Genomic DNA, 18,207 nt, shown 5'->3' on the forward strand with positions numbered 1-18,207 from the left:
GAAAAAAATACTCCAAATCAGACAACAAAGTGATGTGACCACTTCTTGGTTCCTTACGCACAGGGACACTGACGGCGTTTACAAAGCAATGCCATCATCAACATCACCAACTCACCAACCAAACAAGAAAGATACTCAACCATAATAATTAATACATTTTGGACTCATGCATATGATTTGGACTTATTGTTTAATGATCACTGTTATCATAACTTGTACAGAGCATCACTTATCTACCTGCTTTTGTTCCATTTTCTTTAACACTGTACAGAAAATATGTAACATGAAGAAAAGGGGGATGTGGTGATATGCATCACTGTAAATACACAAGGGGTTAATGTAAATACACATAAACTAGCTAGACACTAGAGGGAACACCAGAGACATGACACTCAGACATTCAACCAATAGGTCAGTAAGATAGGACCAATGGGCATTCACGATACACACAGAGGTGACATGATCACAGGAGGGCATTACACCAACCCATATAAAAGGACACATGCTCTTCCCCTTTCCAGTGGAGACACTCAGTCTGTACACAGGGTCGATCTGAAACACATCACACCCACCACGTGGATTGTAGCAGACTGGTTCATCAGTCTGAGTAGCTATAGCTGGATTAACGGGAGAGTCGAATCCAAGTAGGAGAATTGTTAACCATTTCATAAATGTGTTAAAGCTATCTCCAAGTCTGAACCTTCCTTTGTCAGAGTGCACATCAAGGAAGCAGTTTATGCTAAGTCAAGAGCATAACAAAACATGGTACGCAAGAGTGACTGTAAAATCCATATAGTTACAACTCAGCGAACAGTGACAACCAGCAACGGCACCCAGGCAAGATGATGTTCAAGATTCCGGTTCCGCAGCAGCTCAGGTACCAAGGCAATCTCAGTGAAAACTGCTGTTGGTTCAGGCAGAGATTCGAGATCTACCTGGTAGCGTCCGACCTAGATGGCATGGCGGATGCAGAAAAATAAAGCTTCGACTTACCATCACGGGTCCAGAAGCAGCTGAAATCTTCCAGACCTTCAAACATTCAAAGGGGCAAAGCAAGAGTGATTTCCAGGCAGTCCTGAACAAATTCCAAGAATTCTGCGAGGGGCATACAAGAAAAAACGGTAAAAGAGCACAAAAACTCACCACGAGGTAGGCTTGCAGCAGAAATCTGCAGTTTTGAATTGCAGCCATCTTGGTAAAGGTGCTGCACATGGGCAGTTAAGAAAAAGGCCACAAGTAAAGGAACAGCGATCTGCGCATTCCCAATCGCTTCCTACGACCTACGTCACACGCTTCGTGACATCAGAGACCCCGGACTACACCCACTTAAAGGGGAAATGTCCAATAATACGAAAAAAATATATAAAGCCGTAAAACCCAATTCTTTTACCTGGAACGACAGCACAATGCCTGAAATTCGAGCTGAAAGCAACCTCCGCAGAACCCTGCAACAAGCAGTTAGCACCGCCCAAAGAGATTATACAGTCCTTGAAGACTATGACTCAGATCTTGAATTCTTCTTTGGACATCGCGAGCCCAATGCCAGCTCCGACACAAAACGTGATGATATGGTCCTGGAAGACAACGAGTTAGACGAAGATTCCACCTTGGGACGTGGCTACCCCAGTACCAAATCCGAACCGCAACGAGACGTATTGTACATTGACGACCCCGACGACGAGTTCTTCGGATTGGGGAATCTTCAGCCCAGCATATACGACATCCCGACTCATGAGTGCAGGATTATGCTGCGGCCTGACGCCAAGAGACAGAGAGCCCACAGAGGCCACAGAGAGCAGCCTCCTGCCACACAGAGAGTGGTCCACGCACCACGAAGGGTCCCAGCCGCCACACAGAAATCGATGAAAGACTCCATAGCGAGACAACTGCACGTCTCCACGCAGAACGTGACTCCAGTGTCACAAGCCTCCACAGCGAGCTCGTGGACAGCCTCCACAATAGAAGCAACGCAAGACTCCAAAGCGCAGTCCTTGCATGAACAAGACCATGAGGGTCTGGCAATCTCCTCTGAGGAACCAGCAGCAGATGATGTAAGTCTGCCATGCTCAAGTGCACAGCAAGAAGACTATGACTGTCTTCCACGCTCCAGTGAACAAGAAGAAGATTCTGACAGTCTACCCAGCTCAAATGAACAACAAGAAGGTACTGAGGCTCTACCCAGTGTATGTGCAACAAGTGACAACGGCATCCCACTTCCCATACCACATATGTAACATGACAGACTCAGCTAGAATGTACAGAGTCACTCGACAATCACAATGAGACTATTGGTGACTCCGGTAACACCATTTTACTTCAAACCTCATTCGCTCGAGCCTTTCCACAAGCTGACTCAGGTGAAACAGACCAAACTCCAGACAGGGAGAATTGACAAGCCAAAGCTAATTCAAGTAAGCCGGACATGACTCCAGATGGGAAGCGCCGCAAACTCAGTGACGGAACGCTCAAGGAAACATCAGATGCCACAAAGCACACTGACACGAGTAACTGTGTGAAGGACTCGTATTATCCACAGACTGTGGTCCTTGAGCGCAGCAAACACGACAACAAAACACAACAGCAACATCAAAAACAATAACAAGAACAAGAAGCGAACCAAAGGCAACAACATCGACAAGAAGCACGACAGACACAACTCCACTGGAACAACGACTGGTATAACTCTGCCCATGAGGGACACTGTTACTGCTCAGCTCAGTACAATGACATACCATGGCAGGACAACACAGATTGCATACATCGCTACCACAAGCACCGGAAGAAAAAAGATTCCAAATCAGACAACAAAGTGATGTGACCACTTCTTGGTTCCTTACGCACAGGGACACTGACGGCGTTTACAAAGCAATGCCACCATCAACATCACCAACTCACCAACCAAACAAGAAAGACACTCGACTATAGAACATAGAACAGTACAGCACAGAACAGGCCCTTCGGCCCTCAATGTTGTGCCGAGCCATGATCACCCTACTCAAACCCACAAATCCACCCTATACCCGTAACCCAACAACCCCCCCCCCCCCCCAACCTTACTTTTAAGGACACTACGGGCAATTTAGCACAGCCAATCCACCTAACCCGCACATCTTTGGACTGTGGGAGGAAACCGGAGCACCCGGAGGAAACCCACGCACACAGGGGGAGGACGTGCAGACTCCACACAGACAGTGACCCAGCCGGGAATCGAACCTGGGACCCTGGAGCTGTGAAGCATTTATGCTAACCCCAAAGGGGCAGCAGGGTAGCATGGTGGTTAGCATAAATGCTTCACAGCTCCAGGGTCCCAGGTTCGATTCCCGGCTGGGTCACTGTCTGTGTGGAGTCTGCACGTCCTCCCCCTGTGTGCGTGGGTTTCCTCCGGGTGCTCCGGTTTCCTCCCACAGTCCAAAGATGTGCGGGTTAGGTGGATTGGCCATACTAAATTGCCCGTAGTGTCCTAATAAAAGTAAGGTTAAGGGGGGGGTTGTTGGGTTACGGGTATAGGGTGGATACGTGGGTTTGAGTAGGGTGATCATGGCTCGGCACAACATTGAGGGCCGAAGGGCCTGTTCTGTGCTGTACTGTTCTATGACTATAATTAATACATTTTGGACTCATGCATATGATTTGGACTTATTCTTTAATGATCACTGTTATCATAACTTGTACATAGAATCACTTATCTACCTGTTTTTGTTCAATTTTCTTTAACACTGTACAGAAAATATGTAACATGAAAAAGGGGGATGTGGTGATATGTATCACTGTAAATACACAAGGGGTTAATGTAAATACATGTAGACTGGCTAGACACCCGAGGGAGCACCAGAGACATGACACACAGACATTCAACCAATAGGTCAGTAAGATAGGACACAACCAATGGACATTCAAGATACACACAGAGGTGACACGACCACAGGAGGGCATTACACCAACCCATATAAAAGGACACATGCTCTTCCCCTTTCCAGTGGAGACACTCAGTCTGTACACAGGGTCGATCTGAAACACATCACACCCACCACGTGGATTGTAGCAGACTGGTTCGTCAGTCTGAGTAGCTATAGCAGGATTAACAGGAGTGTCGAATCCAAGTAGGAGAATTGTTAAAGGTTTAATAAATGTGTTAAAGCTATCTCCAAGTCTGAACCTTCCTTTGTCAGGGTGCACATCAAGGAAGCAGCTTATGCTACGTCAAGAGCATAACAAAACCCCTTCACCTTCCCTCCCCTCTGTTTCCCTCCCCTTTCTTTCTTCCCTTTCTTTCTTCCCCTTCCCCTCCTGTTCCTCTCCCCTCCCTCTCCCACCCCTTACTCTTCTTCTTTCCTCACCTCTCCTTCCTTCCCCACTCCTCTTCTTTCACTCCCCTTCCTTTTCCACTCACTGTCCCTCTTCCCCGCCCCCTCCCATCCCCTCTCCTCCTCTGCCCTTCTTCGCCCATCCCCTTCCCTTCCTCTTCCTCTCCTCCTTCCTTTTCCGCTCCCCCTACCTCTTCCCCTACTCCTTCTCCGCTCCTCCCCCTCCTCATACTCAAGTATATACCCCATATTGAGGCGGTAAAGCCCTCTTAAATCCATAGATTCTGGCACGGTAGCACAGTGGTTAGTACTGTTGCTTCGCAGCACCAGGGACCTGGGTTCGATCCCGGCTTGGGTCACTGTCTGTGCGGAGTCTGCATGTTGGGTTTCCCCCGGGTGCTCCGGTTTCCTCCCACAAGTCCCGAAAGATGTGCTGTTAGGTGAATTGGACATTCTGAATTCTCCCTCAGTGTATCTGAACAGGGCATCGGAATGTGGCGACTAGGGGATTTTCACAGTAACTTCATTGTTTATATAAGCCTACTTGTGACACTATTAAAGATTATTATTATTATTATTATTATTAGAAGATGGCTCCACCTGGTGAGCTCTCCAAACATTGCACAAAGTATCACAACCTTCTTGCACATGAGGTGCTAGCTTCATGCTGCAATGTTATATATTGATTAAGAAGTTGTTCACACTCTGTGTTTCTCAGGATGGTACTTTCTTGGTGAGAGACAGCTCGAGGAGAAGCACTCAGCAACCTTACGTCCTGATGGTGCTGTTCGGATATAAAGTATACAATATTCAGATCCGTTATCAGGAGGACTCGGATGTCTACTTGTTGGGAACAGGATTGAGAGGAAAGGAAGTGAGTTTAATGCTTTCTGGTTTCTTAATATTTCATCAGATTTATTTTAATGAATTAAAATGTTTCCTTTTCAAATATATACCAATTCTCTTTTTAAAAATAAATTTAAAGTACCCTATTCTTTTTTTAAACTTAAGGGCCAATTTAGCGTGGCCAATCCACCTACCCTGCACATCTTTGGGTTGTGGGGGTGAGACCCACGCAAACACGGGAAGAATGTGCAAATTCCACACGGGACCGTGATCAACCCGGCTCCTCGGCAGCGTGAGGCAGCAGTGTTAACCACTGCGCCACCGTGCCTTCCATCCAATTCCCATTTTAAAGTCACTGCCATCATCACCTTTTCAAACCGTGCACTCCAATTCATGACACCTCATTGAGAAAAACATCTCCCCTCCCCACCTTCAACCTGCGTCTGGTACTCATCCTCCTGTCCCTGGAAATATTTTCTCCATTTCAATGCCTCGGCCAATCAGAGTGGACTTATTAACCAATCAGCACCTGTTTCTCCTGCAGTGTAAATTGTTGTTAGAGTTTGGATTTTGGCATTCTTGCATTTGTCCTGATGAATGTGTCAGCAATCTCTCTATCTTTTCAGCAAAAGTCACATAGTTTCTCCCTAAAATCACTGACAAAAACACTTGCAGTTTTGAACATCTCTATTAAATCTTCTCCTTGACCTTCTCTACTCTAAGGAGAATGATCCCAACTTTTCTCGTCTGTAATTGAAATTCCTCCATTCCTGATACTATCTTGAACATAGAACATAGAAAAATACAGCACAGAACAGGCCCTTCGGCCCACGATGTTCTGCCGAACTTCTGTCCTAGATTAAGAACAAATTAATCTACACCCCATCATTCTACTGTAATCCATGTACATCCTGGTAAATCTCCTTTGCACCTTTTCCAAAGCTTCCACATCCTTCCTAAAATGAGGCGACCAGAACTGCACACAATACTCCAAATGTGGCCTTACCAAGGTTTTGTACAGCTGCATCATCACTTCACGGCTCTTAAATTCAATCCCTCTACTAATGAACCCTAGCACACCATAGGTCTTCTTCACAGCTCTATCCACTTGAGTGGCAACTTTCAAAGATCTATGAACATAGACCTCAAGATCTCTCTGCTCCTCCACATGGCCAAGAACCCTACCATTAACCCTGTATTCTGCATTCATATTTGTCCTTCCAAAATGGACAACCTCACACTTTTCAGGGTTAAACTCCATCTGCCACTTCTCAGCACAGCTCTGCATCCTATCTTTTTGCAGCTGACAACAGCCCTCCTCACTCTCCACAACTCCACCAATCTTTGTATCATCTGCAAATTTACTGACCCAACCTTCAACTCCCTCATCCAAGTCGTTAATGAAAATCACAAACAGCTGAGGACCCAGAACTGATCCCTGCGGTACGCCACTGGTAACTGGGCTCCAGGCTGAATATTTGCCATCCGCCATCTAACTTCTATCGGTTAGCCAATTCGTTATCCAACTGGCCAAATTTCCCACTATCCCATGCTTCCTTACTTTCTGCATAAGCCGACCATGGGAAACCTTATCAAATGCCTTACTAAAATCCATGTACACTACATCCACTGCTTTACCTTCATCCACATGCTTGGTCACCTCCTCAAAGAATTCAATAAGACTTGTAAGGCAAGACCTACCCCTCACAAATCTGTGCTGACTATCCCTAATCAAGCAGTGTCTTTCCAGATGCTCAGAAATCCTATCCCCCTGTCCCCTTTCCATTACTTTGCCTACCACCGAAGTAAGACTAACTGGCCTGTAATTCCCAGGGTTATCTCTATTCCCTTTTTTGAACAGGGGCCCGACATTCACCACTCTCCAATCCCCTGGTACCACCTCTGTTGACAGTGAGGGCGAAAATGATCATTGCCAACGGCTCTGCAATTTCATCTCTTGCTTCCCATAGAATCCTTGGATATATCCCGTCAGGCCTGGGGGACTTGTCCATCCTGACATTTTTCAAAATACCCAATACATCTTCCTTCCTAACAAGTATCTCCTCGAGCTTACCAATCTGTTTCACACTGTCCTCTCCAATAATATGGCCCCTCTCATTCGTAAATACTGAAGAAAAGTACTCGTTCAAGACGTCTCCTATCTCTTCTGACTCAATACACACTCTCCCGCTAGTGTTCTTGATCGGACCTACCCTCACTCTAGTCATTCTCATATTTCTCACATATGTGTAAATGGCCTTGGGGTTTTCCTTGATCCTGCCTACCAAAGATTTTTCATGCCCTCTCTTAGCTCTCCTAATCCCTTTCTTCAGTTCCCTCCTGGCTATCTTGTATCCCTCCAGCAACCTGTCTGAACCTTGTTTCCTCAGCCTTACATAAGTATCCTTCTTCCTCTTAACAAGACATTCAACCTCTCTTGTCAACCATGGTTTCCTCATTCGACCATCTCTTCCCTGCCTGACGGGGACATACATATCAAGGACACGTAGTATCTGTTCCTTGAACAAGTTCCACATTCATTGTGTCCTTCCCTGACAGCCTATGTTCCCAACTTATGCACTTCAGTTCTTGTCTGACAGCATTGTATTTACCCTTCCCCCAATTGTAAACCTTGCCCTGTTGCACGCACCTATCCCTCTCCATTACTAAAGTGACAGTCACAGAATTGTGGTCACTACCTCCAAAATGCTCCCCCACTAACAAATCTATCACTTGCCCTGGTTCATTACCAAGTACTAAATCCAATATGGCCTCCCCTCTGGCCGGACAATCTACATACTGTGTTAGAAAAGCTTCCTGGACACACTGCACAAACACCACCCCATCCAAACTATTTGATCTAAAGAGTTTCCACTCAATGTTTGGGAAGTTGAAGTCACCCATGACTACTTCCCTGTGACTTCTGCACCTTTCCAAAATCTGTTCCTCCACATCTCAACTGCTATTGGGGGGCCTTTAGAAAACTCCCAACAAGGTGACTGCTCCTTTCCTATTTCTAACATCAACCCATACTACCTCAGGAGGCAGATCCTCCTCAAACTGCCTTTCTGCAGCTGTTATACTATCTCTAATTAACAATGCAACCCCCCCCCCCCCCCACCTCTTTTACCATCCTCCCTAATCTTATTGAAACATTGATAACCAGGAACCTCCAACAACCATTTCTGCCCCTCTTCTATCCAAGTTTCCGTGATGGCCACCACATCGTAGTCCCAAGTACCGATCCATGCCTTTAAGTTCACCCATCTTATTCCTGATGCTTCTTGCGTTGAAGTATACACACTTCAACCCATCTCCGTGCCTGCAAGTACTCTCCTTTGTCAGTGTTACCTTCCCCACTGCATCACTACGTGCTTTGATGTCTTGAACATCGGCCACCTTAGTTGCTGGACTACAAGTCCGGTTCCCATTCCCCTGCCAAATTAGTTTAAACCCTCCCGAAGGGTACTAGAAAACCTCCCTCCCAGGATATTGGTGCCCCTCTGGTTCAGATGCAACCCGTCCTGCTTGTACAGGTCCCACCTTCCCCAGAATGCGCTCCAATTACCAAATACAATCCAATGAAGACCTCCCTCCTACACCATTCCTGCAGCCACGTATTCAACTGCACTCTCTCCCTATTCCTAGCCTCGCTATCATGTGGCCTCTGCAATGTTTCGACATCCTTTCTAAAGTCCAGCCCCCAGAACTGGACGCAATATTCCACTGAGTTCGATCCGGTGGTTTTGATGGAACCATCAATTCAGCGAACACGTGTAGTTGGATCTGAACAGAGGCTTTAATACACTTACAATAGAGCCAGCCTATTCGTCGTTGAACTTCAGGTGAACTGGCAGGCTGGCTCTAAGGCACTGATCTTTACACATCGGTCCCAGGGGGAGGAGTCCTGGGCGGAGCCCAGTACAAACTCTCGCGTACTCACAGAGCGACTCCCCTGGTGGTCGGATAGTGCAAATGCACTTACAATGAGTAGATCACGAACATATATACATGGAGTGATATTGGCAACTATATATAGTGTGAATCACATTCACCACAGGTTTATTAGATTAAAGATTAAAACACAAGGCTTTCTGAATCCAATCTGACTCCTGAGCTTTACCCTTTAAAACATGGACATGACAGACAATCCTTCTGGTTCTTTCCACAGAACTTCAGGTCAGTGGCAGAGATTGTCGAGTATCACACACAGGCGCCACTTCTACTGATTGATGGAAAAGATCGGAGTGGAGTGCAGAGGAATCAGTGTGTGCTGACATATCCTGCAGCACAATAAAAACACTGTGGCTCACTGAATTACAGACAGCTGAAGACTGGGGAAACTGTCACAACCTTCACTGGGGGAAGGAAAGTGTGCCTTGTCTTATAAATGAGTCTCTCCACCACCCCCCAACCACCGTGTTCTACACTGAGTTCAAAATGTTATATAACTTTTCTTATTACTTTTCCAGCTGCTGTGTGGCAAAAGATTAATGGGGGCAGTAACTGCTTCTTACAAGTAACTATTACCCCCATACAAATTGTCTGCCCTCTGACACACCGTCCCACCAACCTCCCCCCGACACACTGCCACGCCAACCCGTCTTCCATCATGGTGTCCTCCACAGTACAATGTCCCCCCTGAAAAAACATCCCCTCCAACACAACGGCCCCAGACAGGACGTCCCCTCGATGCAACGTCTCTCCCCCACCATACAACGTCCACCCACGACGCAATGAAACCCCGACACAACATCCCCCCCCCCTGACACAATATCCCCCCCGACACAACATCCCCCCCGACACAATATTCCCCCCCCCCCCAGACACAACGTCCCCCCCCTCGACACAACGTCCCCAGGTACAACAGAACGCCCCCTCCCTGACACAACATCTTCCCAACACAACATTCCCCGCCCTCACCCCCCACACCACGTCCTCCCACACAACGTCCCGCTGGCACAATGTCCATCCCTCCTCTGGCACAACGTTCCCCACAGCACAACGTCCCCCCGACACATTGCCCCTTTGAGCTGAACAAAGTGGACCCAGATTTATAATGATTAATTTGATGCTCACCAATCAGTTTATTGACCTCCATTCATGGTGAATACCTTTCTGTTGCACATTATCTGGGTTCTGTTGGGGTGGGGGGCTGTTGATCAGGTGTTTGGGTGGGGACTGGAGTTTTCCAGCGAGCCTTTGCCTGCTGGGGTGTCCTGGGCATTTGCTGACACATATTTATACTGTACTGTTTAATTCTGGAGCGTCCTGATCCACTCATGGTTAGCAGAGGTGTAATGGATTTAAATAGAACAACGCGCCTGTAAAATACAAAGAGAATACTAAATGAGAGCCAAATGTTTCGACTATGAGATGGAAGAACATTAATTCGGGCTCTAGTGGTTGCGTTAATCTTGTGGGTGCCTGTTCTGTCCAGTGCATTGAGCAGGGTGTAGTAATATCGATACCTCCACTTAACCTCATCCCAGGGCAGGTGTATCGGCGCTTATATATATTACTTTGCAATCCTGTCTCTTTCATATCTAATAAAGCTGTTAATTTTGTATATTTTAAATGACAGAAGATTCAGTGCTTTTCCTCATAGCTTCCAACCAATCTCATTCCCATTTTAGTTTTGGCAGATATCTCTTTATTTCTTCTATTCATTCCTTATTCTGAGTTCTCCGTAGCTCAGTCCACGATGGGTTGTCAGTAATTTTGAACCATGAATTGTACCCCACAGCCACTCCACATGTAAAGAATGTTACTTTTTCAACATGTATAGGTATATAAACTCACATTTTAGAAAGCGGCATGATGAAGTGTTTTTTTTTAACAACAATGTGTTCCCAGTGTGAAACCCTTACTGGGAAGGTACATCCACACTGGAAGTAGATTAACCGCAGCCTTGAGGTAAGACGATATTTATCGGGCTGGATGCTTATCTCTTACACCCGCCAAACACATCATTGTAAAAAGTTTAACAACACAGCTCATTTAATAAAGCAATGACTCGGAATGGACAATAAATAAAGCTTCAGCATTCCCACAGCAAACACAAAAACCTCAGGTTCCTTGTCTCCAGAACTCTGCAGGGTGAGAGAGTCAGATGGAAGAGATGTGAAATAAGGGTTATGAGTAGGTGTTATATTCCGAGCATTCAGTCTGTTGATTTCTGTCACAATGAAAAACATTTCAATGGATGAAGAATCAAAACTTGTGGGGGGGTTTAAACTTGTGAATATAACAATTGTCACCCTTTCTGCCCTGTTGTTGTTTTGAAGTTGTTTTTTGATGATGTTAAGGACATTACACATGGTCAGTCTGCTGCACAAGCATCTCAGTCTCACCAGATTATTGTTGTATACAAAATAATTCTAAGAAGTTTAATAAACAAGAGTTTACTACATTCCTGCTGCCTTATGAATTACACAATTTTGTGGTTTTCAGATTTTTCTAGATATTTCCCCCCCCCCCAGACACAACGTCCCCCCCCCGCGACATAACGTCCCCCGGTACAACAGAACGCCCCCTCCCTGACACAACATCTTCCCAACACAACATTCCCCGCCCTCACCCCCCACACCACGTCCTCCCATTCTACACCATTGTGTAAAAATAGGGAAATGGGGGAATTTAATCCTTAATGTTTATTATAAACAGCTGTGAATGTCCACATCCGATTCAGAGAGGTGGCAGAACTGGATTTTTCATGTATTTTGCTCTTTTTCCAGTGCTTTCGGCTGCAATAATCAATCATTTCAACAGAGGAAGCTGACAGCAGGCACTGTCAGGGCAAATACCCCTGGGGAAGGGACACGTGCCAGTGAGGGAAGGGCATTTCCAGTGTCACGGAGGGGACGGGACACTGGGTGATTTACGGTGTAGGGGAGGGGGCACTGGGCGATTCACTGTGTGGAGGAGTGGTCTCTGGGTGATTTACCAGTAGCACAGTGTCACAGTGGTTAGCACTGCTGCCTCACAGCTCCAGGGTCCCTGGTTCAACTCCAGCCTCAGGTGACTGTGTGCGGAGTTTGCACTTTCTCCCCGTGTGTGCGTGGGTTTCCTCCGGGTGCTCCGGTTTCCTCCCACAGTCAAAAGATGTGCAGGTTTGGTGGATTGGCCATGATAAATTGCCCTTAGTGTCCCGATGTACAGGTTAGGTTATGCGGATAGGGTGGGCCTGCATAGCAAGCTCTTTCAGAGGGTTGTTGCAGACTCGATTTGCCAAATTCTGCACTGTAGTGATTCAACAATGTGAGGGTGAATTGGGTGCTTTGCAGTGTGGGAAGGAAGGGGGTACTGAGTAATTTAGAGTATGGGGGGGTCACTGGGTGATTTGGTGTGGGGGAGGAGGCACTGGGTGATTCACAGTATGGGGGAGGGGACACTGGATGATTAACAGTGTGGGGGAGGGGACACTAGGTGATTCACTGTGGGGGAGGGGACACTGGGTGATTCACAGTGTGGGGGAGTGGACACTGGGTGATTCACTGTGGGGGGGGGACACTGGGTAATTCACAGTGTGGCTGAGGGGGGAACTGGCCGATTTACAGTGTGGGCAGAGGGAGTATTAGGTGATTTAAGTGTTGGGGAGAAGAAACTTGATGATTTACATTGTGGGGAGAGGGCACTGGGTGATTAATTGTGTGGGCGAGGTGGAACTGGTTGATTTACAGAATGTGGAAGGGGGCACTGAGTGATTCATAGTTTTGCAGCGGGAAGGAGTACTGTGTAATTTACAGAGTGGGGGAGTGGGAACTGGATGATTTAAAGTGTGGGATGGGAAATGGGCACTGGGTGATTCATAGCGTGTGGACGGGGACCCTGTGCGGTTCACAGTGTGGGAGGGGGAGCACTGGGTGATTTACAGTGTGGTGGAGGGAGTGGGGCAATGGATGATTCACTGTGTGGGGTGAGGTGGAGCTGGATGATTTACAGTGTTTGGAGAGGCAGCACTGGGTGATTTACAGTGTGGGTAGGGGACACTGCATGATTTACAATGTGGGGAGGGGGAACTGGGTGATTTAATGTGTGGGCGAGGCCACTGAGTGATTCAGTGGGTGGGGAAGGGGTATTGTCGGATTCACAGAATGTGAGAGGTGGCACTGGATGATTTACAGTGGGGAAAGGAAACTGGGTGTGGGGCACTGAGTGAATCAGAACCTAGAGATTCACAAGGTTAATCCCAGAGCTGAAGGGGTTGGATTATGAGGAGAGGTTGAGTAGACTGGGACTGTACTCGTTGGAATTCAGAAGGATGAGGGGGTATCTTATAGAAACATATAAAATTATGAAGGGAATAGATAGGATAGATGCGGGCAGGTTGTTTCCACTGGCGGGTGAAAGTAGAACTAGGGGACATAGCCTCAAAATAAGGGGAAGTAGATTTAGGACTGAGTTTAGGAGGAACTTCTTCACCCAAAGGGTTGTAAATCTATGGAATTCCTTGCCCAGTGAAGCAGTTGAGGCTCCTTCATTAAATGTTTTTAAGGTAAAGATAGATAGTTTTTTGAGGAATAAAGGGATTAAGGGTTATGGTGTTCAGGCTGGAGAGTGGAGCTGAGTCCATAAAAGATCAGATCAGCCATGATCTCATTGAATGGCGGAGCAGGCTCGAGGGGCCAGATGGCCTACTCCTGCTCCTAGTTCTTATGTTCTTATGAGTGTGGGATGTGGGAGAACTGAATGATTTAGTGTGGGGGGGGGGGGGGCACTGGGTGATTCACATTTTGGGTGATGGGGCACTGGGTGATTCACAGTGTGCGGGTGGGCACACTGTGATTCACAGGGCAATGGGCACAGGGTGATTCACAGTGTGCAGGTGGGCACACTGTGAGATTCACAGGGCAATGGGCACAGGGTGATTCACTGTGTGGGTGGGGGGAGCAGGCACTGGTGGAGCACAGGGTGATTCCAATGTGAGGTGGGGAATGGGCACTGGATGATTAGCGGTGCGCAGATGTGGGAGGGGCACTGGGTGATTTACAGTGTGGGGATGGAGTACTGGGTGATTCCCAGTGTGGGAGTGGAGGAGGGGCACTGGGTGATTCATAGTGTATGGGAAAAGGGTGCACTGGGTGATTTGCAGTATAGGAGAGGTGGAACTGGGTGATACACAGTGTGAGGGTGCAGTAAGTACCCGCACCAGTTGCTGTTTAATGCGACCAATAACTATTTACCTGCTAGTTTCTAGATTAGTTATTTTGACAACATCAACCAGCAAGATCCAGGAAACATTCAGTAAGAATTAACATTCATACCACCCAAGTGCCAGGCAATGACCATCTCTGACAAGAGGAATTCTCACCGTCTCCCCTTAACATTGAATGGCATCACCATTGCTGAATCCCCCACGATCAACACCGTGGTGCCGTTCAATATGAAAATGTGTTAATAATCCACAGGGAGGCGTCTGGTTCTGAATGATGAATCAAGTCATTTCCTGTCACAGTCAAGACTTTTTAAAAAAATATATTCTTATTAGGGTATTTGCAAGTTTTTAGAATAATAGCAATAACAGTGACATAAACGTGGTACAGTAAACATTTCCACCCCATCACAATCTTCACACACCCCTACCATAAAAGAACAATCTGGCCCTCTTTCCGCCCCCTGCCCCCCCCCCCCCCCCCCCACCCCCCCCCCCCGCCCGGAATTCTTCTTCTGCTGACATTTTAATTTTCCCCAAGAAAGTCGACAATCAGCTGCCACCTCCGGGTGAACCCAACCATTGACCCTCTTAAGGCGAACTTTATTTTCTCGAGACTGAGAAACCCAGCCATGTCACTAACCCAGGTCTCTACACTCGGGGGCTTCGAGTCCCTCTACATTAATAAGATCCGTCTCCGGGCTACCAGGGAGGCAAAGGCCAAGACATTGGCCTCTTTCGCCCCCTGCACCCGGCTCTTCCGACACTCCAAAGATCGCCACCTCTGGACTCGGCATCACCCGTGTTTTAAGCACCGTGGACATTGCCTTAGCGAAACCGTGGTGCCAAAACCCTCTAAGCTTCAGGCATGCCCAAAACATGTGAACATGATTTTCTGGGCTTCCCAAGCACCTCGCACACCTGTCCTCTACCCCAAAAAACTTGCTCATCCGGGCCACCGTCATGTGTGCCCAGTGGACTACCTTGAATTGTATCAATTGTATTGTAAGTGACAGATATTCTGCTATTCCGAGTGATCCGACGGGGAGGGGGAAAAAAACTGAAAAGTGACGTCACAGGAAAGCTGTGACCTGATTGGCTGATAGGGAATCTGCACTAAATTTAAAAATTAAACATTGTTAAACTAATTAAACATAATTAATGACTTAATCATAATTTAGAGGTGATGGACTGGGGTGAGCACAGTAAGAAGTCTTACAACACAAGGTTAAAGTGAGGAAGGAGCAGTGCTCCGAAAGCTAGTGTTTGAAACAAACATGTGGGACTTTAACCTGGTGTTGTAAGACTTCTTACTATAATTTAGAGGGGTATCTAAGCCAGAGATTGGAGAGTACTGTATTTAGCATAAACATTTATAGTCGAAATCAAGAGCTAGGAAACATAACTTTTTAAAAAAAATTATTTTTAAATTTAATTTACTAATTAATGAACGTAATGTCAATTAGACGGGTGCAGTGCTCTGACTGTGAGATGTGGCAGGTCCGGGAGGCGTCCAGCATCCCAGATGGCTACATCAGCAGAAAGTGCACCCAACTGGAGCTCCTCACAGACCGCATGGTTCGGTTGGAGAGCAGTTGGATGCACATAGGAGCATACAGGTGGCGGAAAGTGTCACAGATAGCAGTTATATAAATGTGGTCACACCCAAGGTTCAGGCAGAGAAATGGGTGACCACCAGAAGGGGCAGGCAGTCAATGCAGGAATCCTCTGTGGTTGTCCCCCTCTCGAACAGGTATACCCCTTTGGATACTGTCGGGGGGGATAGCCTATCAGCAGCAGCCAGAGCAGTGGCACCATGGCTGGCTCTGATGTTCAGCAGGGAGGGTCAAAGCGCAGAAGAGCAATAGTCATGGGGGACTCTATAGTCAGAGGCACAGATAGGTGCTTCTGTGGACGTGAAATAGACTCCAGGATGGTATGTTGCCTCCCTGGTGCCAGGGTCCAGGATGTCTCCGAACAGGTAGCGGGCATCCTGAAGGGGGAGGGCAAACAGGCAGAGGTTGTAGTACATATTGGTACTAACGACATAGGCAGGAAGGGGCAACTGGTCCTGCAGCAGGAGTTCAGGGAGCTAGGCAGAAAGTTAAAAGACAGGACCTCAAGGGTTGTAATCTCGGGATTACTCCCTGTGCCACATGCCAGTGAGGCTAGAAATAGGAAGATAGAGCAGCTAAACACGTGGCTAAACAGCTGGTAGGAGGGAGGGTTTCAGTTGTCTGGACCACTGGCAGCTCTTCCGGGGCAAGTGTGACCTGTATAAGAAGGACGGGTTGCATCTAAACTGGAGAGGCATAAATATCCTGGCCGCGAGGTTTGCTAGTGTCATACGGGAGGGTTTAAACTAGTATGGCAGGGGGGTGGGTACCGGAGCAATAGGTCAGAAGGTGAAAGCATTGAGGGAGAACTAGGGAATAGGGCCAGTATGGCTCTGAGGAAGAGCAAACAGGGAGATGTTGCTGAAAACAGCGGGACTGGTGGCCTGAAGTGCATTTGTTTTAATAGTATAAGTATAATAGGTAAGGCAGATGAACGTAGAGCTTGGATTAGTACTTGGAACTATGATGTTGTTGCCATTACAGAGACCTGGTTGAGGGAAGGACAGGATTGGCAGCTAAACGTTCCAGGATTGAGATGTTTCAGGCAGGATAGAGGGGGATGTAAAAGGGGTGGCGGAGTTATGCTACAAGTTAGGGAGAATATCACAGCTGTACTACGGGAGGACACCTCAGAGGGCAGCGAGGCTATGTGGGTCGAGATCAGGAATAAGAAGGGTGCAGTCACAATGTTGGGGGTCAGTGCTGGGACCGTTGCTGTTTGGAATATATATAAATGATTTGGAGGAAAATGTAACTGGTCTGATTAGTAAGTTTGCAGACGACACAAAGGTTCGTGGAATTGCAGATAGCGATGAGCGATGAGGACTGTCAGAGGATAAAGCAGGATTTAGATCGTTTGGAGACTTGGGCGGCGAGATGGCAGATGGAGTTTAATCCGGACAAATGTGAGGTAATGCATTTTGGAAGGTCTAATGCAGGTCGGGAATATACAGTGAATGGTAGAACCCTCAAGAGTATTGACAGTCAGAGAGATCTAAGTGTACAGGTCCACAGGTCACTGAAAGGGGCAACACAGGTGGAGAAGGTAGTCAAGGAGGCATACGGCATGCTTGCCTTCATTGGCCGGGGCATTGAGTATAAAAATTGGCAAGTCATGTTGCAGCTGTATAGAACTTTAGTTAGGCCACACTTGGAGTATAGTGTTCAATTCTGGTTGCCACACTACCAGAAGGATGTAGAGGCTTTGGAGAGGGTGCAGAAGGGATTTACCAGGATGTTGCATGGTATGGAGGGCATTAGCTATGAGGTGCGGTTGAATAAACTCGGTTTGTTTTCATTGGAACGAAAGAGGTTGAGGGGCGACCTGATAGAGGTCTACAAAATTATGAGTGGATAGTCAGAGGCTTTTTCCCAGGGTAGAGGGGTCAATTACTAGGGGGCATAGGTTTAAGGTGCGAGGGGCAAGGTTTAGAGATGTACTAGGCAAGTTTTTTACACAGAGGGTAGTGGGTGCCTGGAACTCGCTGCCGGAGGAGGTGGTGGAAGCAGGGACAATAGTGACGTTTAAGGGGCATCTTGACAAATACATGAATAGGATGGGAATAGAGGGATACGGACCCCGGAAGTGCAGAAGAGTTTTGTTTAGACGGGCAGTATGGTGGGCGCAGGCTTGGAGGGCCGAAGGGCCTGTTCCTGTGCTGTACCTTTATTTGTTCTTTGTTCAGGCTAAGCCTGGCACATGATGAGGATGTATTAACCCTGCTTAGGGCATCCACCCGCAGACCCGCCTCTAGCTCGTCCTCCCACTTGCCCTTAAGCTCCTCCA

General features: G+C 47.3%; 1 protein-coding gene across 1 annotated transcript in view; it reads left to right on the top strand.

Moving 5' to 3' along the window:
- The window catches only part of LOC119965024 (lymphocyte cytosolic protein 2-like), a 220,454-nt gene extending 210,547 nt beyond the window's left edge, over positions 1-9,907 (top strand). The window contains exons 20-21 of the mRNA XM_038795232.1: positions 5,023-5,178; positions 9,322-9,907. Coding sequence (XP_038651160.1) covers positions 5,023-5,178; positions 9,322-9,447 — 282 coding nt within the window. The 3' untranslated portion in view covers positions 9,448-9,907. The remainder of the gene's footprint in view (positions 1-5,022; positions 5,179-9,321) is intronic.
- The last annotated feature ends 8,300 nt before the right edge of the window (positions 9,908-18,207 follow it).

Source organism: Scyliorhinus canicula, chromosome 4 (assembly GCF_902713615.1).
Source record: "Scyliorhinus canicula chromosome 4, sScyCan1.1, whole genome shotgun sequence".
Taxonomy (NCBI): domain Eukaryota; kingdom Metazoa; phylum Chordata; class Chondrichthyes; order Carcharhiniformes; family Scyliorhinidae; genus Scyliorhinus; species Scyliorhinus canicula.